The 26,145-nt window shown below is 35.8% G+C and overlaps 1 protein-coding gene across 1 annotated transcript; it reads left to right on the top strand.

The window, feature by feature from the left end:
- The first annotated feature begins 7,169 nt into the window (after positions 1 to 7,169).
- On the top strand, positions 7,170 to 25,934 carry LOC136025173 (heat shock protein hsp-16.2-like). Its single transcript, XM_065700944.1, has 4 exons — positions 7,170 to 7,374; positions 15,935 to 16,206; positions 20,841 to 20,966; positions 25,672 to 25,934. The coding sequence occupies exons 1-4, from the start codon at positions 7,368 to 7,370 to the stop codon at positions 25,810 to 25,812; spliced, it is 546 nt and encodes a 181-aa protein (XP_065557016.1). The 5' UTR covers positions 7,170 to 7,367; the 3' UTR covers positions 25,813 to 25,934.
- The last annotated feature ends 211 nt before the right edge of the window (positions 25,935 to 26,145 follow it).

The raw sequence follows: 26,145 nt of genomic DNA, 5'->3' as shown, positions 1-26,145 counted from the left end.
TTTTTCTCGTGTAAAACTGAGCAGCCAAAGGGAAAATAATACAAATATAAAAAAAATAAAGGAAAGAAATGATTTGCCTATACGGTGTAAAATATCCAATTGTATTTTTTGTATTTTATTTCTTTTAACTCCCTTTTTTGTGTTTTTAGGGATTAGGGGGTCGATATGTCTTTGCAGGAAAAGATAAAGGCTAAAAAAATAACTAAAAATACAAATTTAGTGGCAGCTGTCGATCGGGTGCCCTATGATGGAAGTGTACAGAGATCGAGGCTGGGACTAAGATGTATTAGTAATTAAGTAATACTATACATTTATCTTGATCCTTGTGTGAACTTTCAGTTTATTGAATTGGTTTAGAAATTACTTTAAATACATAGATTACTTAAATTACATAGATTACTTAAAATACAGAACAGGCGATATTAAAGAACAATTAAAAAACCGTCCAATTAATGCACCTCTGACCTATGAAAATCCCGTTCAAGTTTCTTTGATCTTCGAAAAAAAAATTTGTTTGTATGTTTCTGACTTAGTGAAAAACGGCCCCTGTGCACCTATTTCAGGCTCTTGGAAAACTCTGTCATTCACGCCAATGTGTCTCCAGCTTTTGACAAGAAAAATCGTTCACTTGTCTGACATTTGATAAAAAATTTGTTTTGCATGTTTTTCTCAATTTAAAAGCTTCTGTTTTGCTCGTTTTTTAAAACTTGAAAAAAAATCCCTTTCACATCTTTTAACTTGAAAAAAGTTCCATTCATTTGTCTCTGATCTTTGAAAAATGATATGTTTTAAATATTTTTTAACTTTAAAAAAAAATAATACTGTTAGTGTGCCCCTTACTTTTGGAAAATCATAATATCTTTTGAGTCAACTAGATTATACATACTAGCTTCTAGCCCTGATCTAAAGCGTCAAATCGCTTTTCCTTCAAACAGGATAATTAGTGCCTCTCTGACCAAAATTGCACAGGAAAGTAAACAAGAGCTAAGAGCTCATATGGCACTTGTGACGAGGCGAGAAGAGCTAAGAGCCAAGAGATCATATGGTATGAGCTCTAACAAAATTCTATGAATCAATCGATTGATTTAAAAAGGAAAATAAGAGGCTTAATGCCGGTCAAGAGTTAAAATAAGAGCTCTGAGTCACAAAGTCCTTCTAAATATCAAAATTCATTTAAGATCCGATCACCCACTCGTAAGTTATAAATACCTAATTTTTTCTAATTTTTCCTCTCTCTTTCGCCCCCCAGATGGTCGAATCTGGGAAAACGACTTTATCAAGTCAAATTGTGCAGCTCCCTGACACGCCTACCAATTTTCATCGCCCTAGCACGTCCAGAAGCACCGAACTCGCCAAATCACTGAACCCCTCCCCCCAACTCCCCCAAAGAGAGCGAATCCAGTACGATTCTGTCAATCACGTATCAAGGACATTTGTTTATTCTATCCACAAAGCCTCATCCCGATTCCTACACTCCAAGTGTTTTTCCAAGATTTCCCCCTCCAAATCCCCACAATGTCAAAAGACCTGGTCGTGATTTGAAATAAGAGCTCTGAGACATGAATTCCTTCTAAAAATCAAATTTGATTACGATCCAATCATCTATTCGTAAGATATAAATACCCCAATTTTCATGTTTTCCAAGAATTCCGGTTCCCCCCTCAACTCCCCCGAATGTCACAGGATCTGGTCGGAATTTGAAATTAGAACTTTAAAGCACAAGATCCTTCTAAATATCAAATTTCATTAAGATCTGGTCACCCTTTCGTAAGTTACAAATACCTCAATTTTCAAAATTACCCCCCCCCCCAAATTCCACCAAAGAGAGCAGATCCGGTCCAGTTATGTCAGTCACGTATCTTAGACAGGTTTCTATTCATCCCATCCAGCTTCATCCTGATCTCACCGCTTTAAGTATTTTCTAAGATTTCCGGTCCCCCCAACTGCCCCCCCCCCAATTACGCTTGATCCGGTTGAGATTTAAAATAAGATATCGGAGTTACAAGGTCCTTCTAAATATGAAGTTTCATGAAGATCCGATCACTCCTTCGTAAGTTAAAAATACGTCATTTTTCTTATTTTTCAGAATTACCCCCCCCCCTCCCGCAATTGAGCGGATCCGTTCCACTTATGTAAATCACATATGCAAGACTTCTGCTTATTTTTCCAACCAAATTTCATCCCAATCCCTCCAATCTAAGCGTTTTCCATCATTTTAGGTTTCCCCACCCCAAACTTCCCCCAATGTCACCAGATCCGGTCAGGATTTAAAATAAGAGCTTTGAGACACGATATCCTTCTAAATATCAAATTTCATGGAGATCCAATCACCCGTTCGTAAGTTAAAAATACCTCATTTTTTCTAATTTTTCGGAATTATCCCCCCCCCCCCAACTACCCCAAAGAGAGCGGATCCGTTCTGGTTATGTCAATCAAGTATCTAGGACTCGTGTTTTTTTCTCACCAAGTTTCATCCCGATCCCTCCACTCTAAGTGTTTTCCAAGTTTTAGGTTTCCCCTCCCAACTCCCCCCCCCCAATGTCACCAGATCCGATCGGGTTTAAAATAAGAGCTCTGAGCCACGATATCCTTCTAAATATCAAATTTCATTGAGATCCGATCACCCGTTCGTAAGTTAAAAATACCTCATTTTTTTTTCAGAAATACCCCCCTCAACTACCCCAAAGAGAGCGGATCCATTCCGTTTATGTCAATCATCTATCTAGGACTTGTGTTTATTTTTCCCACCATGTTTCATCCCGATCCCTCCACTCTAAGTGTTTTCCAAGCTTTAGGTTTCCCCCTCCCAACTCGCCGCCCCCATCACCAGATCCGGTCGGGATTTAAAATAAGAGTTCTAAGACACGATATCCTTCTAAACATCAAATTTAATTGAGATCCGATCACCCGTTCGTAAGTTGAAAATGCCTCATTTTTCTAATTTTTAAGAATTACTCCCCCTCCCCCCCAACTACCCCAAAGAGAGCGAATCAGTTCCGATTATGTCAATCATGTATCCGGGACTTGTGCTTATTTTTCCCATCAAGTTTCATCCCGATCCCTCCACTCTAAGTGTTTTCCAAGATTTTAGGTTTCCCCCCTCCAACTCCCCCCAATGTCATCAGACCCGGTCGGGATTTAAAATAAGAGCTCTGAGACACAATATCATTCCAAACATCAAATTTCATTAAGATCCAATCACCCGCTCATAAGTTAAAAATACTTAATTTTTTATATTTTTCCGAATTAACCGGCCCCCACTCCCCCCCAGATGGTCAAATCGGGAAAACGATTCCTAATTTAATCTGGTCCGGTCCCTGATACGCTTGCCAAATTTCATCGTCCTAACTTACCTGGAAGTGCCTAAAGTAGCAAAACCGGGACTTTAGGTTTTCCCCCTCCAACTCCCCCCAGTGTCATCAGATCCGGTCGGGATTTAAAATAAGAGCTCTGAGACACAATATCATTCCAAACATCAAATTTCATTAAGATCCAATCACCCACTCATAAGTTAAAAATACTTCATTTTTTCTATTTTTTTGCGAATTAACCGGGCCCCCACTCCCCCTCCCCCCCCCCCCCCAGATGGTCAAATCGAGAAAACGACTATTTCTAATTTAATCTGGTCCGGTCCCTGATACGCTTGCCAAATTTCATCGTCCTAGCTTACCTGGAAGTGCCTAAAGTAGCAAAACCGGGACCGACAGACAGACAGACCGACAGAATTGGCGATTGCTATATCTCACTTGGTTAATACCAAGTGCCATAAAAATTGCTATCATTTACTACAGTTTTTCATTTTATATAGACGGTGAAGAGTAAACTGGTTCCAAACAGGACGTTTTTGTTAATGTTTAATATTGATCTAATGTAATGTCTTTTGAGTCAACTAGATTCTGGATACAGCTTCAAGCCCTTTTTTAAAGAATCAAATTGCATTTCTTTGAAAAAGAGAATAATCAAATTAAGTTCTTAATATTAACTGGCAGAGTTCCAAATAAGAAGTAAACTGACCCCAAACAGGAGTTTCTTAACAACGTTTAATTTTGGTATTACGCAATATCTTTTGAGTTAGGTAGATTCTGAATACCAGCTTCAACTCCTAATGTAAAGAACCAAATATTTTTTTTTTAAACAAGACAATTACGATATGTCTACCCGAAATTACACTGGGAACAAAAAATTACTATCATGTTCTACAGTTTTATATTGTTACGAGATGGTAAACTATAAACTGATACCAAACAGGGATTTCTTAGGAATGTTCAATTTGATCCTACTTAATGTCTTTTGAGTCAACTAAATTCTTTATACTAGCTTCAAGCCCTAGTCTAAAGCGCCAAATTGCTTTTCTTTCAAACAGGACAATTTTGGTGTTTCAGTACGAAATTGCACCGAAAAGAAAAGAAAATTGCCATCATTTGCTACAGTTATCCATTTTTACATAGACGGTGAACAGGAAACTGATTCCAAACAGGTTCTTCTTAGAAATGTTTAATTTTTATCTTACGTATTATCTTTTTATTAAACAAGATTTTGCATACCAGCTTCAAGTCCTGATCTAAGTCACCAATTTGGTTTTTCCTTCGAACATGAGAATTAAGTGTGCTTGTCTGAAATTCTACTGGAAGCAATGAATTGCCATCATTTACCACATCGCCTTTTTGACAATCCTTCGGCACATGATGTCTTTTGATTTAGTTCAAAATGCCCTTTATCACTCTTTGACAGTTTCAAGTTCCTCCACTTAGCTGTTCCTGTTAGCTGATGCTTAACTTTGACAACCTAGACACAAATAGCGTCTTTTTAGTTTAATCCAATAACACTCTTAACATTTCCTGAAAGTCTGAAATCAGTATTTTTTAGATCTTCGTGAGATTTTGTGGATACGCCTTTATGGCATAATGGATACATATAGTACCTTTTGACTTAGTTCCATGCCCCCGCCGCAAAACATCCATCAGCTTAATACCTCTAGTAATTCCTTAGATATTGCAGATACATTTTTTTTACAACTTGGATGCAGAAAGTGTCTTTTGATGTAGCTCAGCAGCCTCATCTATATCTCTTGAAAGTTTCAACCTAATACCTTTAGCCCTTAATGAGAGTCAAAAAACATCTTGCTAAATTCTAAAAACAACCTACTATCATTCAAAAAGCCCGAATGGCTCCTTGGAATTAGTCCTAGTGAATTAGTCCTACTTCTGTTTGCACTAATTTCTGTATATTTTATTTTGACTTAGTTATTTATAACAATTTCGGTTTGTTTCGGGTCTTGTTTTATTGATTCCTAATGGTTTTTGCTCATTTTAAATTTATTTTCAGCTAATGTCTTAAAACATTTCTGAATTTGTGGCAAAGAAATAAGATAAAAGTAGGCTGTCAAGAATCAATGCAATCAGATTTGTTTTTATGTTGAGGTTCCCTTGTTTTTCAAACTTTAACTAAAGGGCCTTCAGTGTCTGAAATTTAAACCAGATCAGCATGCAAAAAACCATATTTTTAGTAATAGTTAATCCAATCAAATTTTCTTCAAAATTGTTTGTTGCATTTGATGTAAGTTACTTTGACCCTCCCCCCCCATGTCAAAATTTAGGACCTTCTTAATGCCTATTTCATATTTTCCCTCGAACTTTTGGCTGGATCCCTTAAATCGTAAAATATGCCTTTCGCTAGTTCAGATATTGCAGACTATCTTAGGTTTTGCATGTACGCCTTTTGGAAAATCTGGATGCACGTAGTGTTTCTTATTTTTATTCCAACGCCCCCAACAACATTCCCTGAAAGTTTTAGTTTAATGCACTAATTGTTCCTGAAATATTAAAAAATATGCTCTTTTGAAGAACTGGATCCGTATAGTTTCTTTAAATTTATGTCTACCCCCCCCCCACGTCATCCCTTTAAAATATCTGCTTAACCTTAGCCGCTTTGAAACATTGAAGAAGCACCATTTTGACAACTTGGATGCATATAGTGCCTTTCGATATACTTTAACATCCCTCTCAACATTTCCTGGAAGTTTCAACTTAATACCCTTGTTTATTCCTGACACATTGCAGGTACGCCCTTTTGGCAACATGAATGCACGTAGTGTCTTTTGATTTAGTTCAGGATTCCCAGAAATTTTCAACTTAACACTCTTTGCCGTTGCTGAACTACTGCAGACACGCCCTTTTGACAACATGGATGCTCACAGTATCTTTGATTTAGTTTAACATACCCTAAAAAAGTTTCAACTTGATATCTATGACCATTCCTGCAATATCGCAGATGCTCCCTTTTTCCATCCTGGATGCATATACCGTCTTTGGATTTAGTTAAAAAAAACCATCAGCATTGCCTGAAGGTTTCGAAATAATACACTTAGTCGTTTGCCAGACATATTTCAACCCAATTTCCTAAGCCGTTCATGAGATAATACAAATACCCCCTTATGACAACCCTGAATAAACTGTGTCTATAGGCCTACGTATAGTTCAATATCTCCTCACTCAAGATTACCTTGAAGTTTCAACATAATATCCTAAGCCAATCATGAGAGAGCGGATATGCACTTTTGAAAACCTGCACGGTAGTAGTGTATTTGATTATTTTTTTTTTTTTTGACATTTCTGAAACTTTTACGTTAATACCATTAGCCTTTTGGACACCCAGAATCAAACATGTCCAGTAAATTCTATGTGTAAGCAATTGGCAACTTATACAGCTCTCTTCTTGCCCCAGTGGCTGCGGGGAACCATGTCGTTCCTGTCTACATAGTTATTGTACATTCGACTATTTCGGACAGTGGATATCTCAAAATTTTTATTAGATGTTTTTGAGGGCTGAGATAGGGGCAGGCAGCGATAAAAGGTGTGGGAGGGGAGCTTAATACCCTCTGATTACTGTTGACTTTTAAAAATGGCTCTAAAGCTTAACTTCCCATAGAATCAGTCCCCTCCAAAGATGCATTTCTGTTATCATAATTTTTGCAAAAAGTTAAGTTTTCCCAGAAAAACTGCCATAGTTTTTCAGTGTTTCAAAATTTTGACTCTTTGTACAATTCAGGTCTTTTTGGGGATAATGGATTTGCCCCCACTTTAGGTACTCTAGAAAGGGAGTTAGAGGCCGTCTCTTAGCCACACTCAATAACTTTATTCTAGCGCCCGTAAACCTGAACAATGGAGGTAGTCTCATCCAATTTGTTGACCTAGCAGAAAATTGTTTAGGAGTGCATACTTGGTCACTTCAACGCAATATAAACGTTGCTTAGAGAAATTTGCCTGCAAGAAACTTTTATTGCGACGCATAAGAGATCAAATAAAAGAACAGAAATCTTCGTATCAAATAATTGTTATAAAAAAAAGTCAAAGAAAGGATATACTGAAATGTCAGGTGAGTGCTGTTTTAATTACCTGATGGATGCTGGAATGTTAATTTCCAAGAAAGTGATAAGAAAATAGTTAGATTCTTATAAATTTGTTTGTCTCTGCTGCATAGCACAATTCGTTGCCATATCTTTAACTCATGGACAACCAACGTCGTTCGATGGCCAACATTGATTGGTAAAATTCTAGTTGATTGACTTCTTGCTATCTCGGAAAGGATTTAGGTTAGGAAATGAAACTTTCAAGAATGGGTCTAAAGGCTAAAATATGTCCCGGGAAGGTATTTTAAAGTACCCACATCCACTCCTTCTCCCTCTAGAGGGCCCTGAAAATTGCCTACATGACAGGTTACATGACCTATTGAAATTTTGACAAAACAACATTTTACCTTAATTTTCGGTAAAATTCAAGTCCATTGACTTCTTGCTATCTTGGAAAGTTGTTGGGCTAGTGAATTGAAACTTTCAGGGATGTGTCTACAGGCTAAAGTATATCCCGGGAAGTTATTTTTAGGTCCCTAACTATACCCCTTCCCCCTCTTCTATATAACGCAGCTTTTTGTGCATTACAGCTTATATTTTGGTCAAATTTGATCCTATATTACTATTAAAAGTGTAGGTAAAATTCTAGTTAATTGACTTCTTGATATCTCGGAAACGGTTTAGGTTAGGAAAATGGAACTTTCAGGGACGGGTCTCCAGGCTAAAGTATGTTCCGGGAAGGTATTTAAAAGTACCTACCTCCATTCCTTCTCCCTCTAGAGGGCCCTGAAATTTGCCTACATGACAGGTGAAATTGAAATTTTGACAAAACAACATTTTACCTTAATTTTCAGTTACCAGTTGCCCTTCCTCTGCCTTTAGTTCTGAAAATGCAATTCCTGTTATTTGAGTAGAATTTTGAGCCACATCAATGTTTTTTTTTTCAAAATTTATATCTTTAAAACCTTATAAAATAGAATTGAGCAAAGTTATGAAGCTGAAAACACTTTCGTTGTACATCAATTAAGCAGAAGGTGTATTTTGCAAGGTTTCATTTTTATAACACACATATTTTTAAAGGTCATCGAAGGTCAGGGCCCTCTAGAGGGAGAAGGAGTGGAGGTAGTTGCTTCAGAATACCTTGCCGGGACATACTTTAGCCTGTAGATTCATCCCTGAAAGTATCATTTTCCTAACCTAAACCCTTTCCGAGATAGCAAGAAGTCAATTAACTGGAATTTTACCAACCTTATAGCTATGTCTTTGGGGACAACCTACTCCCCCACAGTCCCCGTGGTAGGGGCCACAAGTTACAAACTTTAACCAGTGCTTACATATAGTAATGGTTATTTGGAAGTGTACAGACGTTTTCAGGGGGATTTTTAGGTTGTGGGGGGGGGGGGAGTTGATAAGAGGGGAATATATTGGGGGAACTTTCCTTGGAGGAATTTGTCATGGGGGAAGAAAATTTTCATGAAGGGAGCGCAGGATTATCTAGCGTTGCTTAAAAAAAAACAAAGAAAAAATAAATATGAATGTTTTTTCAACTGAAAGTAAGGAGAAGCATTAAAACTTAAAACGAACAGAAATTGTTACGCATATGATGGGCTCACCTCCTCCTAATACCTCGCTCTTTACGCTAAAGTATTTTTAATAATTTCAACTATTTATTCTACGGCTTTTGTGATTCATGGGTCATTCTTAAGAAATTGGGACAAATTTTAAGCTTTAGGGTAAAGAGCGAGGTACTGACAAGGGGATGAACCCCTTCATATATGTAGTAAAAACATGAGAATACAGAAGTTCGTTACGTAAGCTAATTTGTAAGTTATGTATATCTTTTACTAATAAAAAAGGTTGTAAAAAATTAGAAGTTCTAGTTACCTTTTTAAGTAACCAAAAAATCGGAGGGCAACTAGACCTCCTCCCCCGCTCCTTTTTTCTCAAAATCATTTGATCAAAACTATGAGAAAGCCTTTTAGCCAAAAAAATGAATATGCAAATTTCGTTTTAATTATTCATCTGTGGAGAGCCAAAATCAAAACATGGATTGATTCAAAAACGTTCAGAAATTAAATAAAAAAAAACAAGTTTTTTTTTAACGGAAAGTAAGGAGCGACATTAAAACTTTAAAACAGAAATTACTTCGTATATGAAAGGGGCTGCTTCGTCATCTAAGCCCCGCTCTTTACGCTAAAGTTTTTTATTGTTTAAAAAAGTAGAGTTAAGAGAAAGAGTCAATCTTTATCGTAAAGAGTGGGGCGTTGATGAGGAAGCAGCCCCTTGCATATACGAAGTAATTTCTGTTTGTTTTAAGTTTTGATGTGGCTCCTTACTCTCCGTTAAAAAAACTTGTTTTTTTATTTAATTAAGGTTAAGAATGATAGCACTTCGGAAGCAGACATGCTAGAACACAAGGAGACACCTTAAATTGTTAATTTTATGCTCTGTTCCTGGTTTGGTTCCTGTTTTGATAATTCAGTCCCAGCCACTCTCTGACAGTTTCATGTATCCTTAGGCTTTGTAGGAAAAAATAACTTAATAATCAATGAAAACTGAATCAAAACAAATGAAAATGGAAAAGAAACAAGGAGGTATGATTGTTTGGTGTTTGGTGCGTATCGTAAAGTAAAAATTTCATCATTTTTATGTAGTTTAGGAGTATATGAAACCATCAGTTGGAGGAATTGTCAAAACACAAACCAAATTATAAAAATGAGTATAAAATTAACAGTCTAAATATGTCTCTCTTTTTGTTCTAGTATGTCCCCTTCTGCATTCTTACCCTTTACCCTATTATTTTATCAGATTAAAGGTAAGGGCGGTATAAACTCTTAAGACAAAGAGAAATTCTTTCGTAAATGAGGGGGAGGGGCTGCCCACCTTCTCAAATTCTCTTTATTTAAGATAAAGTTTTGTATTGATTTATTAAGGCATTTGTGACATGAACAAATGTAGTTAATAGGTCACTACAAGTGTTATGTTCCTATGGTCTATTAAAACATTTGAACTGAAAATTTTTCAGGCTTTCCCATTCTTAAGGGACTAAGAAACACTGTGTATATGTACCTACCAATCACGCTTATGGTTGAGCACTTGGTCTTAAACCATTGTGGCCAAAATTCTAGCCTTAGCATATAGAGTATGAGCTTGAGGAGACATGCAGTCCCATTCATTTACAGATTTATTTATGTCCATTTTGTGTTTTAAAGGTGTTCCTTACTTCTACTTGAAAAAAAACTAGTTTTTTTCTGCTTGCCCTCAATGCTGCATCCAGATATGATTCTAAGATATGAGGAGAGCTACTGCTCCCTAGAACCCCACTAATTAGGCTAACATTGGAGTTTAAGTTCTGCAGAACAATTTTTCAAGAAAAAAGGCTGGTATAAGCCAATAAATGGGCAGTTGACAAGGAAACATGTTAAGAAAACAGTTCTTACTTTATAATATCCTGAAACATTGTCATGAACACGTTTTGGCTGCAATATCAACATATAACCCCTACCCCCCCCCCTAATGTATGAATATGCAGCATAGACTATATTTTACATGCATTTTGCCGTACGTCACTTTTGTTTTCAGCCGTTTAGCTGTAAACTGTATCAACAGTGATGAAATCAAGAAACAGAAAAACACGGGAAATACATATTTTCGGCTATATATATATATATATATATATATATATATATATATATATATATATATATATATATATATATATATATATATATATATATATATATATATATATATATATATATATATATATATATATATATATATATATATATATATATATATATATATATATATATATATATATATATATATATATATAATATATATATATATATATATATATATATATATATATATATATATATATATATATATATATATATATATATACTAGCTGGTGGGGTGGTGCTTTGCGCCACCCCAACACATAGTTGGAGGGGGCGCTTCGCAACCCCCCAAGCCCCCCCCCCACGCGTAAGTCGTTACGCGCCATATTAGTTACGCGCCATTGTAGTTGTGTCCCTGTGTCCCACCTGTGAATATAGATAGATATATATATGTTTTTAACTACGTAAAACTTGCGATTATACAACATTCTTCGATATCCCATTGTCTGTGCATATAAATAGATTGTCAGGTTTACCGACTCTTGAACATGCAACATAAAATTGTCCATGGGAAAAACAATCCGTATTCAGATCTGTACCTCATTATTCTAATGATTGCCCTTGAGCTTTGTTGATGGTGATTGCTAATCGAACATTCCCTGTGTCCCCGTCGTCATTTATATATCCCCCTGTGCCCCCGGCATCCCCGTTGTATTTGTGTCCCTGTGTCCCGGTCGTCCTTTATATTCCCAGTATCCCGGTCGTCATTTGTGTCCCAGTGTCCCAGTCTGTAATTTCTCTTTGAGCGTCGCGGTCGTCATTTATATTCCCTGTGTCCCGTTGTCCCGGTCGTTATTTGTGTCCCGGTGTCCCGGTCTGTAATTTATCTTTGAGTGTCCCGGTCGTCATTTATATCTCCTGGTCGATATTTGTGTCCCAGTGTCCCAGTCTGTAATTTCTCTTTCAGTGTCCCGGTCGTCATTTATATTCCCTGTGTCCCAATTTTTAGTTTTCTTTTTCTCCTTTATTTTTCAGTTTTTTCCTTTTTTTAGTTTTTTTCTTTTTCAGTTTTTAGTTTTAGTTTTTTTATTAGTTTTTAGTTTTTTTTTTCTTTTTAGTTTTTTTGTAGTTTATACCTTTTTTTAGTTTTTTTTTAGTTTTTTCTTTTTTAGTTTTTTACTTTTTTTTAGTTTTTTTTAGTTTTTTTAGTATTTTCTTTTTAGTTTTTATGACACTTGGTATTAACCAAGTGACATATAGCAATCGCCAATTCTGCCGGTCTGTTGGTCTGTCTGTTGGTCTGTCGGTCCCGGTTTTGCTACTTTAGGCACTTCCAGGTAAGCTAGGACGATGAAATTTGGCAGGCGTATCAGGGACATGACCAGCCTAAATTAGAAATTTCCCAATTTGTTTTCCCAGTTTTCCCGTTTTCCCAAATTGACCATCTGGGGGGGAGTGGGGGGCCGGTTAAATCGTAAAAAATAGAAAAAACGAAGTATTTTTAACTTATGAGCGGGATCTTAATGAAATTTGATGGGATCTTAATGAAATGTATTGTTTGGAATGATATTGTGTCTCAGAGCTCTTATTTTAAATCCCGGCCGGATCTGATGACATTGGGGGGAGTTGGAGGGGGGAACCTAAAATCTTGGAAAACACTTAGAGTGGAGGGATCGGGACGAAACTTGATGGGAAAAATAAGCACAAGTCCCATATACATGATTGACATAATCGGAACGGATCCGCTCTCTTTGGGGTAGTTGGAAGGGGGGGGGGTAATTCTGAAAAATTGGGAAAAATGAGGTATTTTTAACTTACGAACGGGTGATCGGATCTCAATGAAATTTGATGTTTAGAAGGATATCGTGTCTTAGAGCTCTTATTTTAAAGCTTGACCGGATCTGGTGACATTGGAGGGGGGAGTTGGGAGGGGGAAACCTAAAACTTGGAAAACACTTAGAGTGGAGGGATCGGGATGAAACTTGGTGGGAAAAATAAGCACAAGTCCTGGATACATGATTGACATAAACGGAACGGATCCGCTCTCTTTGGGGTAGTTGGGGGAGGGGTTAATTCTGAAAAATTAGAAAAAATGAGGTATTTTTAACTTACGAACGGGTGATCGGATCTCAATGAAATTTGATATTTAGAAGGATATCGTGTCTCAAAGCAATTATTTTAAATCCTGACCGGATCTGGTGACATTGGGGGAAGTTTGGGGGGAACCTAAAATCATGGAAAACGCTTAGATTGGAGGGATCGGGATGAAACTTGGTGGGGAAAATAATCAAAAGTCTTACATACGTGATTTACATAATTGGAACGGACCCGCTCTATTGGGGGGGGGGGTGATTCTGAAAAATAAGAAAAAATGACGTATTTTTAACTTACGAAGGAGTGATCGGATCTTCATGAAACTTCATATTTTGAAGGACATCGTTACTCAGATCTCTTATTTTAAATCTCAACCGGATCAAGCGTAATTGGGGGGGGGGCAGTTGGGGTCCGGAAATCTTAGAAAATACTTAAAGCGGTGAGATCAGGATGAAACTGGATGGGAAGAATAGAAACCTGTCCAAGATACGCGACTGACATAACCGGACCGGATCTGCTCTCTTTGGAGGAATTGGGAGGGGTGGGGGGTAATTTTGAAAATTAAGGTGTTTGTAACTTACGAAAGGGTGACCAGATCTTAATGAAATTTGATATTTAGAAGGATCTTGTGCTTTCAAGTTCTAATTTTAAATTCCGACCAGATCCTGTGACATTGGGGGGAGTTGGAGGGGGAAACCAGAATTTTTGGAAAACATGAAAATTGGAGTATTTTTTATCTTACGAATAGATGATTGGATCTTAATGAAGTTTGATTTTTAGAAGGAATTCATGTCTCAGAGCTCTTATTTCAAATCCCGACCAGATCTTTTGACGTTGGGGGGAGTTGGAAGGGGAAATCTTGGAAAAACACTTGGAGTGGAGGAATCGGGATGAAGCTTGGTGGATAAAATAAACAAATGTCCTTAATACGTGATTGACAGAATCGTACTGGATTCGCTCTCTTTGGGGGAGTTGGGGGAGGGGTTCAGTGATTTGGCGAGTTTGGTGCTTCTGAACGTGCTAGGACGATGAAAACTGGTAGGCGTGTCAGGGAGCTGCACAATTTGACTTGATAAAGTCGTTTTCCCAGATTCGACCATCTGGGGGGCTAAAGGGAGAGGAAAAATTAGAAAAAAATTAGGTATTTATAACTTACGAGTGGGTGGGTGATCGGATCTTAATGAATTTTGATATTTAGAAGGACATCGTGACTCAGAGCTCTTATTTTAAATCCAGACCGGCATTAAGCCTCTTATTTTCCTTTTTAAATCAATATATTGATTCATAGAATTTTGTTGGAGCTCATACCATATGATCTCTTGGCTCTTAGCTCTTTTCGCGTCGTCACAAGTGCCATATGAGCTCTTAGCTCTTGTTTTTTTGTAGTTTTTACCTTTTTTAGTGTTTTTTCTTCTTTTGTATTAACGCTAAAGCCAAGGTTTGAACCTGCAACCTCTCGGACCTAGAACCTGGAACATAACGCTTTACCATCTCAGCTACTTCGGCTTGAATACATTCGTTTTTGAATTGGTATATGATGAAATAATTCAGAAGTCATATGCGGACAGACAGACAGACACACAAACAAACGACTTATTTATATATATATATATATATATATATATATATATATATATATATATATATATATATATATATATATATATATGTATGTATGTATGCCCATTAGGGAGGGGGTAAAGTGTATTCTAATGTATATCAAGTATAGTCAAAATGTGGTAACTACAATTATTCTATATATTGTGAAGTAAGAATTGTTTTCTTAATAAGTTCTCTTCTCAACTGTCCCAATTCTAAGCTTATGCCAAAAGGCAGAAATCTCTCGCGTAGAAAATCTTCCCCATCCGAAAAATTTCCGTATATTTCCTAATAACAGATACTAAGTGTAAACAGTGGTCAAGTTCCATAGCTTACAGCACTTTCTATAGAGGCCTTGAGGGGTCGTTTTATCCCCAGAGGTATAGTGATTAGAACTTTCAACTATGCTTAACCAGATGGCTATCTCAATGTTTTGATCGGATGCTTTTTGGAGCAAAAAGACGCGGGAGGAGGTATAATTGCCCTTCGATCATTTTGGCCACTTAAAAAGGGTACTAGAACCTATAGTTTCCGTTTAAATGAGCCCTCTCCTGATCTTCTTTGACCATTTGTTAGATACGATCATCCCTGGGCAAACGGAAAAAAAGAAAAAAACGAACAGACGCGCATCCGTGACCTGTCTTCTTGAAAAAAAAATACAAATTCCCAAAATTTTGTAGGCAGGAGTTTAAAACCTCTAGAGTAGGGTTTTAAAACCTCTTTCTGATATGCTGAATCTGATGGTGTGATTTTTTTTTTTTTTTTTTTTTAATTGCATATCTTTCGGCGGATGTTCCCCCTTTTTCGAAAATCAGGCAAATTTTCTGATTTTCGTAGGTTCTGATGGGTAAAATTCAACTTTACGAATTTTATATGTTAGGAATCAGCATAAAAGGCCAATATTTGTATGTATTAATTTTATCAAATTTCATTTTGTTTTCGAGCTCTGGCTGCTTTTGGGCCGAGTCACTCCTTGTTCAGAGTTCGTTACCACAGATTGTTTGTCAATCAGTCTGTCGTTACCACAAACAGACTGATTGAAAGTCATCTTAGCCATTACATGGTACTCAGCTATTTATGGACCACTTGATGTCCGAATAGGGGATCGAAAAGAATCTTGTAAAAATCTTTTCTTGTAATATTTCCTTCTCTTAAAAGTGGTCTTGGACAATTTTTGTTTTCATCATGTTCGATTTATTCAGTTTCTTTTTGGCTGTATGCAAATTTTTAGTTAGATTGTTACATTCACTTTTCTTTACATGAACAGGTATGAGACTTGCAAGATCGCTTTTGCTTCTCGGGAGACCACAATCCCGTCACCTGTTTTGGGGAAGAAGGACATGGGACCCATTTGAAGATATGCGTATGATAATGAGGGAAATGGAAAATCAGTTCCAAAACATCAATCAAAATGTGTTCAAAGCGTTACCATCGTCCTTTAAAGGGGAGACTGCAGTTCCAGTAATTAGTAGTAAGGGAGATGACAATATGTACAGGCTTGTCCTTGATTTAAGTGGGTTTAAGCCCGAGGACGTCAAGGTAAAGTATGAATTTCAGTAACTACTAGTATCGCTAATCATGCGTCATTCAAACTCGGCGAATAAAACAACGATTTCGATTGGTATTTTTGACCTTATAATGACCTGCATTTCGATCAGATTTAAATATGAAGAGAAATTTAATAATTTGATCAAGGAAGTAAGCCTTTATATTTGAATAACTTGCAGTTTCTTAAAGTGAACCATTTATTTTGTTCGTGTATTTTTTTTTTCAATAGATCTGGCGAATCTTAATAACGTCATTGCTTGTAAACTTGTAGCGGAATTACAATCTGGCCCGTTAGCGGAAGTTCACAATGATTACTTACTTCCCATTGGGCAGTGAAACAACGCTACCAAACAACAAGCAAAAGAAAAACGACCAAGCGACTTTCTGAGTAGTTTTTGGACTAATCCTTTTTTTAATTCGAAATAGCTCCTTTGGAAGCATTGAGAGCCATTGCAAAGGTTATTATGGTTGTAGTTATAACCAAGCCGCAGGCTAGAGCGCAGCGAACCTCAGCCTAAAGTAATCAAATATTAAAAACTGGGTTTTTAAGGACGCTATCTAATTAAAAATATTAACCATTCACTTTTAATTTACAAACCGTATATTTTGTTCAATCAGGTGAATAGTAATTTGTTCGTGTGAAAAGAATGTCTTGAGAATTTGAAGCCTGAAATGCCCCAAATATGGCATCAAATCTTACTAAAAAGTACAATATTAAAATCTTCATCTTCGAAAACCTCTAAAAAAAATTTTTTAATTCCCACATAATTGCAGAAGGTTTCAACAATGCTCGTTCAAGTTTTTGTGATTTTGGCAAATTTGGCCCCTACTCCTGACAAAAGTAATGCTAACGAGCTTAACAATAACGCTCCAAGTGACTACAGATCAGGGGCGTAATTTTCAACGGGGCAAAGGGGACAACGGCCCCTCCCAGACCTCGGTTTGCCCAGTGGTAAAAATAACAGAAAGCTATTTTTTCAGATGGAACCAAGACTTAAAGCGACCAATAATTGTTACTTCTCTGTCCGTGCAAAATATATTTCTAAAACTAAAATCCACCAACCCTCCCCCGTAATGACATATGCTTAATTATACACAACTATACATAATTCTATCAAGCCTCAAATGATTATTAACCGATGAAGCTTATTATTTCTTTAATTTATCTTTATAGCCTCAGGCAGGAATTATACGGAGTATTTGAATAAATCATGTCATTTTTACCAATAGGAACAGAATTCCACACTTCCCATAAAAGCCGTAGAGGTTACACCCTTACCATTTTCTAGCATTGAGCTAAAATCAACAAACTAGAGGGAAATAACACACCCAAAATTTTGCTCCTGCAACATAATTAAAGTGAAGAATCATATCAGGACAAAGATATCAAATACTACTATTGATGGATAAATGAATCCTAAACAGAACAAAAATTAGAATCAATAATTGGATTAATATATCGAAAAAAATATTAAAATGCATTTTGTTACCAGCAAAGCTCAAATGATATGTTGGCCATAATAAGGTTCAGGGAGCGGTAGTTCTACTCTTGTTTGTTATACCTTCTGTTTCTTTTAAGTTTGGCTTGATTATTCTTTCTAAATTTCTGTCCCTTTAGGATTCATTTATGCATCTGATAAACTCTATTGTAGAAGTTTCAAGTCCCTATTTAAAATGCTAAGCTTTGTATTTTCTTTCTGATAAGGATGATCACTGATTCGTGTTTATTTATTTGTTGTTTTTTGTCCTAAATCGTAATCGTATTGAACCAATGGTCCTAGAATATTCAGGAAAGGCTCTTTAGAAAGAATATCGACCTTTTTAAGGAGCGAGGAATATTGGACCACAGTGAATCGGTGTTTTCAACAATTTCATTGCACAAAACGACAGTTTTGGCTCAAATGGCGCTAAATGGCCATCAGGCGAAAATTTCGAATAGCCAATCGATTTAAAATCATAAAGTATATAGCCTATTGACCTTTCCTGTTTTGGAGATAGTAATACTTTTTGGTGGCCTATTCGTTCCTAAAAATGCATGTAGCCCACTTAAAATAAACGGTTAATATACATATCTATGTCGAAGCTTCATCTAATAATCATCATAATAATAATCATTTTTCTTTAATTTAAAGTTTTAAAAAAACCGTTTAAAATTGCTGAAAACTAAGTTCCTAGCAATATTTGCCACACCAAAGAAATTTCCAGGCGGGGCTGATGATGACCTGTCATGCCTTTTCCACCTATTTCCTATTAAACATGGAAATGTAACATTTTAGCTGTATAGACAAACATTCTAATTAATTCCTGCTCCTGCCATCTCTTTCATCATTTGTCTGAAGTCTCAGGAAGAGTACGCTGTATTGTTCATTAAAATAAACTTTTGTAGGAATCTACCCTACCCCCACCTAAACAATGACTCACCCCCTTCGTTCTAACTGATGCGCAATTACAGATCATCAAACGTAGCCTAATTTTATTTCAAATAAAGCGAATCAACTTAGTTGAATCCAGTACTGCCATCGTTTGGCATTTCTTCTTTTGCAACTGGGATGCCTAAAATATAGCCATTCATACTTTCGAATCAATTACTTTATCAGAATTTTTAATTGAGTGCAAATTCGTCGTCTTCGTGGTAAAGTCGTAGTTGGGTGCCTTAAACCACTTAAACTGTCACCCAACCACCACTGCTATTTGGAGTCTACCCCCCCCTTCCCCCTGGAATATTTTCTGATGGCGCCCTTGTATCCAAAGAGCATTATTCAAGATTTCATATGTTAAATTGTGGACACTTGCTATTGTTTTTACTCTCGGTAGTTCTATAATAGTTTTCTCTTGCACAGATACTTCCTCCAAATCTTGATACTTCCAAATACTTTGGAAGTTTTGGTCTTCTAAGTTTCGTGTATATTTGTTTTAACTTTTTCCTGCCTTCTTGCACATTAATGGGACCAAATCCTCTTTTATTGCGCTTTTTTCCCATTATTCAAAAAGTTTTTCAATTTCTTGGATAGAACTTGCTTAATTCCTTGATATATTTCGATTGGTTTTGAACAAAGACGCACGGTATGTTTACCTTAGTTTAATAGTATCATGCGCAAGACACAACGTTTAGTAGTTGAAACACTGAACCGAAAATTAAACAACCCATTCTCAACTTGAGGGTTCCGTAACTCCGAATCGATTGCAGCAAAAAAAAAGAATAAAACAGGGTTTTAATTGAGTAAAATCAACATAAACTGTCTAAACAGATAGTTCGGTTTAAAAACATTTACAAGTTCGTATAAATTTTATTTAAGTTGTTAATATAGTTTTTTTTAACAAAGCCAAGAAAATTTTTGCCCATAAAACCATAAAAAATAGAGAGAGCATACTCAAAAAATTAATCTAACTAAATTATAGCCATTAGTGCCTTGAATTGGATGAACCACAGTTTGAGTTCTCTAATATAACTGTTGTATAAACAAACAAAATTTCTTCAACATTGAAGATATAACCAAGTGACTTTGACAGCTTTCGCCCCATAAGGAATAGACATTAGAATATGTATATCTAACTGACAATGCACGGTTATTTGTTGTTGTTTTTTTTTTAAGTAAAGTGCAAATTATGTTCCGGTCCGAAGAAGAGAAGTGTGTTGTCAGCCGTACCCCAGGCTGTATATTGTAATTTCTGTCAGTTTTGGGTTTCATTTATTTATTAATGTTGGTTTGTGGTAGTTTTACACTTGGAAGATAAGAAAAACAAACTCGTAGAATTTGACAACGCAATCGTCCGTAAAAATTTGAACAATAAGAATTTGTTGATTCCCAAAGCCAACTATCCTTTCAAAGTATAGTTAAACCCTCTTAATCTTTTTGGTGTGATATGTTTTAACTTAATTTTGATAATTCCCTCGGGGGAGATTTTCCGGGGGATGGTAACCACCGGTGGGGGAGGAGGTGTGGGGATAAACGCCTAGAACCGTTGCATACAAAGTAATGCGGTAATTTTTGTTTGTTTGAAGTTCACTCTTTGCTTCGACCAGAAAATTCTGCAGTCAGGGTTGTATCCTGATAACCCAATCAAGAAATTTATCTTCGTACCACCTTTAAGAGGATTTCTTGTGTACTTTACATGATGGATGTCAAAAATTTGCCAACCACTTGGGTTTATCGCATCCTTTTAAGGGGAATCTTGAAAAATAGAAAAAAAATATAATTTTAAGACCAACTAACCCAAGTATTAAGTTCTACAACTTTTTTTTTTTTTCAAAATTGGAAGGTCAGTTTTTTTGGAGAACAAACAAAAAAGAAGATAAGTTTTTTTGTATTAAATAGTTTTTATTTATTTATACTTCTTGTCTAAACGACAAAGATTTTTGTGATAAAATTTGGGATCTATTAGTCTATAAGTAGCATATGGAAAAGCGTTCCAGTTTTATATGAACTGACAAAGCTATGAAATATCGATTAAACAGGCCATTTCATTTAAGCTAAGCACAATAGATGGGGCAAGTGTCAGTGTGCATGTAATTTTCGAATCCTACTCTGTTGACCTTACTTGGCTTAAATCCACTGTCATAAAATGTCCATATTTATTTTTCCAGCTTTAACTGTAAGGAATTGTTGATTTGATTTTAATTTTAGATTGATCTAATGGACAGGAACCTGAGAGTAACTGGAAAGTGCGAGCAGAAAACATCTGATGGCTGTAGAATGTACCATGAAACTCAAAGAGAATACCTTCTCCCCGAAAATGTAAACCTTAATGAGGTTAGTTCATATTTAGACTTACGCAATGAATAGCGTATTTACTGTCTCAATCAGTACAAAAAATCGCGGGTATTATGAATCAACAGCTGCTTTTATTTCCGCTACTACCTAACCCATGTGCTATCTAATTCTGATAATTCAGAACGTGAAAACAACCATGTTCAATGCGACATTGGGGTAATGTTCCAAATAACATTAGAATATCATTATGACAGACAGAGGGGTTGACCAGGAAGGTGGACACGAAACCAGGGAACCTCTAGGTCTGGGAAAAGTGCTCGACGCGGGTGTGTTTAAAATAATGCATTGTTCAAAAGTAACGGAAGACTCAAATAAGATAAGATTAAATCGGATGGGCAGATTGGATCCAACCATGGAATGGGCTTATACTTCTCTTTTATCAAAAGATTTACTTTTCTATGGATTACCAAACAAAAGCAGGAACCTCATCCCAGAAAGTGAAATAGGAGGTAAAAAGGTTGAATGTTTTGTTTAAACTCATGTCTGGGGCTAACCAAAGTTTTCAGGTACAAAAGGTAGCCTAATATTAATTTGCAAGTTTTATTGTTCATATTTTATGAGCAGGTCATAATGCTTAATTGAAAGAAGTTGTTTTTCACGCATATATTAATTAGTACTAGAAACCCAGGCTTCGCCAGGAGTCCAACACTGTAAGCGGTAGGCTTGCATATGTTTGTTTCTGTAATTAGATATTAGCATAATTTCAGCGTTATTCTTTAGTTTTAAGTCATGAGGTGTCAAAACGAAAATTTCAATTGAAGTAAGAAATTCTGACATGAATTCAGTTCCTCGTTTCTGTTTATGCACCAAAGAATCAACCACTTTATAGGATTTGTGTTCTTCTAAAATTCGTTGTGATTGCTCTTGCTTCTCTTCTAACCGCAGGTTTCATTTACATTTCGACGTGATCATCCTTGTCACTGTACTTCTAACCGCAGGTTTCGTTTGTCTATTATTTTCATATCGTTGTGATATATTCGTTGTGATGCTTGTTTTTGCATGCCTTCTAGCCAAAGATCTCGTTTGTGTTTCATTTTCGTAAATCGTTACCTAAGACGTATTTCTATGTCTTTCCCTTTAGCTGTTTGGATTCGTTCAAAATCACGTGGAATTTTAAGTGACGTCAGAGATACAAAAAAAAACTTCTTTCCCAGCTTTTCCGCAGTCGTTATATTTTTGCTTTAATCTCGTTGTAATGTAATGCAGTAACAACCAGAAATGTTCCAGCACTTATGCCCTGTGAAATATCCAAATTACTCACTGGCAGAATCATCGTTTTATTCTTTAGTTTCAAGTCATAGGGTGAAAATCAGCAATTTCAGATCCTGACGTGTATTGAATTCCTCCTAACTGTTTATCCTTTGCAGACGCTTAAATAACACATTCCTTGTTCCGTTGTAATTTCTGAAATATCTTAATTACGCTATTCCATCCTTCCTGTTAAATCTCTCACAAACTCAAACACGCTAAGCTAACACTATCCTTCATTATATTGTAACTTTGCTTTGTCTTCTAACAACTAATTTTTCTCAAACTTATGACCAGTCTAGACCATTTCTTCAGGCCAGTAAATTCCACAGTGCCGATTTTCATAAAAACAATGTGGAGCCGTTTTCAAGAAAAAAAAATTGTAAATATGTACACAAATTCACAAGTTGCTCCATGAAAGAGAGTAGATGTAAGTATGCTGTTCAGTTATATTTTTATCGATAAAATAACTTAGCATATTAAAAATATACTCATTTGAAAATATCCATAATCCTGCTGAAGTGATACAAACTCAAAATTTCTCCAAGTTTCCTAAATTTTTATCACGGCTGAATTTATTATTCACTGTATAGTTGTTAAATGCTATCAAGTTGGATATTAAAAATGTATTTCAGGAAGCCTCCATTTTTTAATTCTCTGCTATAAAATCATTTCGTTCAGCATCATTACTTTTCAAAGACTAAAAATGTCATTGAAAATATCCATACTCATAATCAAATATCATTTACTCATTTGAAAATATCCATAATCAGTCATACAAACTCAAAATTTCTCCCAGTTTCCTAAATTTTTATCACAGCGGAATTTAACATTCACAGTATAGTTGTTAAATGCTATCAAATTGGATATTAAAAATATATTTCAGGAAACCTCCACTTTTTTAATTCTTTGCTATAAAATCATTTGGTGCAGCATCAGTACTTTTCAAAGACTAAAAATGTCCATGTGATAATCGTAGAAATGGAAGTAAAAGTTATAGTTCATACCGGTAAAACTTCAACAAATTGGAAAGCCCTTAATTCAAAAGACTGGCTAATTTATATATTTATAATGGGTAATAACTTGTACTACCAGCTTAACATAAAGAAAAAGTCTTCAGCGAAGTACCAGTGTTGAAGGCCTTCATTTAAGACTTCGCGAACTTTATAAATTTAATCTCAAAATTTTTTATTCAAGCTGTTTGCTTTAGCGAAAAAATCTATATCCAAATGTGTTTTCTTTCGCTGCGGAGTGGCAAATTTCTTTGTGTCAATGCAAAAGCATTGTCATTATTTTAACCAAAATTTGACTTGAGATGGCTAAGCGATTAATTCTTACCGCAAATTTCCTCTTTTTTGTTTTAGTGTTTTCGTTTGAGTAATTAGTATTTAGAAAGAGAAATTGCCCGATATATCTTAAACGAGCAATAATTGTGTATGTTTGTATTTTTTTTTCTCAAACGGCTCCAATTTTTGGAAAAATTGGCATCCTGGCAATAGTCAATACAAAAGCATTGTCATTATATTAACCAAGCTTGACTTGAGATGGCTAAGCGATTAATTCTTACCGCAACTTTCCTCTTTTTTGTTTCAGTGTTTTCGTTTGAGTAATTAGTATTTAGAAAGAAAAATAGCCCAATATATCTTAAACGAGCAATAATTGTGTATGTTTGTATTTTTTTTCTCAAACAGCTCCAATTTTTGGAAAAATTGGCATCCTGGCAATATCTGGTCTAAAAAACAATGCGTTGGTCACGAGCTTGAGAAAATTCGTTAAGAGCCTTAATTTTGGAAAAAAGATCCCATGAGTGACGCCATGTCCATGAATGCGTTTCAAGAGCATGCATACGTCATAATTGTCTCAGTAGTGATTGTATTGTTTTTAGTGTCTATTATGCAGGCATGCGACGACGACAATTACAACAAGTAAAAAATTGAAACTGAAGAACAAAGAAATAAATGGTTCGAAAATAAGTGACAGCAAGAATTAAAACCAGTCATAAACAAAGGTGAAGAAAAAGGAAATATGCGGTCACAAGACATTCGCCAACGAGGAGTGGTGCGAATTAAAAATGAAAGTGAAGAACCAACAAATATGCGTTTAAAAGATATGCCACAGCGAGAACAAAGAATTATGTGGTTAGAACATAAGTGGCAGTAAGAATTACAAGCTGTAGCGAGAAGCGAGAAAACAAGTGAAGAATGAAAGAATCACTAATTTAATAGGATTTACTTTTTTCTAGAACTCATAAATACGGTCACTCGTATGAATTTTTTTTCCAAAATTAAGGCTCTAAACGAATTTGGCACAATCATCACGTTATTCTGTTGTTTTAAGTCATGAGGTGTAAAATTAGCCATTTCAATTGAAATAAGAAATTTTGGCCTGAATGCAATTCCTTTTCCTTCCTAATCCAATCGCTGTTCAAAACTTTCGTTTGCAATTCAATATGACCCTCGCTGTAGTTTGTTCCATGTCTTTTGCTTTAGCTATTATGATTCTTACTTTCACTTGTTTTATAATTACGTTTACTTGTGCTTCATTTTCAATAAGTGACCTCTTAAAAAAATTTTTCCATGCCCTTACAAATGTTGTTACTTAGTGTTTCGGAAACACTGAAATGAAAATATTTTAGTTAAAAAGAAGCATGTAACCGATTTTGAGGCTGGGTTCCTGCAGGGCTAGGTGGCAGGCTGGTATATATTAATTTTAACTATCGCTTGTCTTCTAACTGCAGACAATGTGAGCCTCTTCTTGATGTCATGGCGTCACCATAAGTTCGATGGTAACACTCTGGGAAAATTACAAATTCTTCCTTAAAGATGTAATCTTTTTGGATATTTTTTGTGGCCAGAAATTTCAATATACCATTTTTAAGGAAAACTAAACTTTGTAGCCGATTTCGAGCCCGGGGCCCGATACTTGGCATGCTGCAGGCTTACATATAATTGATTGTCGTTGCAAGCAGCAAACTCCAAATGAGTCACCTTCGTTTTTTACTCATTACCTTTGCTCCACAAAGAAAAGTCATCTAACGTCGAAGGATCCCAGTGATTTGTATTCAACAGTTGCGTAGTTTATGGCATTTTGTAGGGTTGTGCTGGGTTTAGTGCCACATTTTCTTGATGTCAAAGATTCTAATGCCCTTATTTTTATTTCTTATTCACTTTCATTTTTAACACGTTCTGGATTTCAGCGTCTCCTGTCTTCTAGCAGCACAATTCTTTGTTCTTTACTTGCTTTCTCGCTATAGCTTGTAATTCTTACTGCCGCTTATCTTCTAACCACATAGTTCTTTGTTCTCGCTGTGGCATGTTTAATTTTCAGTTTTGAATGCTAAATTGTTGCTACAATATTTTGTTTATAGTTCAACTCTGTTACTTTATTTATAATAAACTAAGTAATCTTTTAATTCACCACAATTTTGTCTTTCTAGTTAAAATCGGCCTTCACTGACAGTGGTTACCTGACTATTGAAGCACCCATGCCAGAAGGAATGAAACCTAAAGAAATCCCTATCAATCGCGGGGCGCAGCAAATTGAAAGTGAATCAAAAGAAAGCAAACGAGAGGACTGATATTCTTAGACTAGACAAACATGGATTAACTGATTTCTTAATTTAGAATACCTGTTTATTGTGATAATTTACTTTGTATTTTGTTTTATATTTAGTATTTTGAAAAATGTATGCAGATTGAACGGTTGTAAATAGTACAAAAGCCTTGTGGGTATAACATACACCTAAAAAAAATATTTTTTTTTTGCAATTCCCTTAAATTTTCACGATTTAAAAATAACGGTGAGAGCTCTGTTTGAAGGTTGCACAAACGCAATGCTATATAATCAGTAGCTAGAAAGAAAGACATGAGGGTTCGCATACACTTTTATGTCCTAACCTTATAAATATACA

This window comes from Artemia franciscana, chromosome 3 (assembly GCF_032884065.1).
Source record: "Artemia franciscana chromosome 3, ASM3288406v1, whole genome shotgun sequence".
Taxonomy (NCBI): domain Eukaryota; kingdom Metazoa; phylum Arthropoda; class Branchiopoda; order Anostraca; family Artemiidae; genus Artemia; species Artemia franciscana.
The sequence above is the reverse complement of the archived record's forward strand: the minus strand, read 5'-3'. Positions and strand labels throughout refer to the sequence as shown.

Bases quoted from the DNA above. Each gene is read 5' to 3' on its own strand.
- LOC136025173 (XM_065700944.1), top strand. The intron at 16,207-20,840 runs GTAAAGTATGAA...TTTTAATTTTAG, and splicing joins TTAAGCCCGAGGACGTCAAG to ATTGATCTAATGGACAGGAA. The intron at 20,967-25,671 runs GTTAGTTCATAT...TTGTCTTTCTAG, and splicing joins AAAATGTAAACCTTAATGAG to TTAAAATCGGCCTTCACTGA.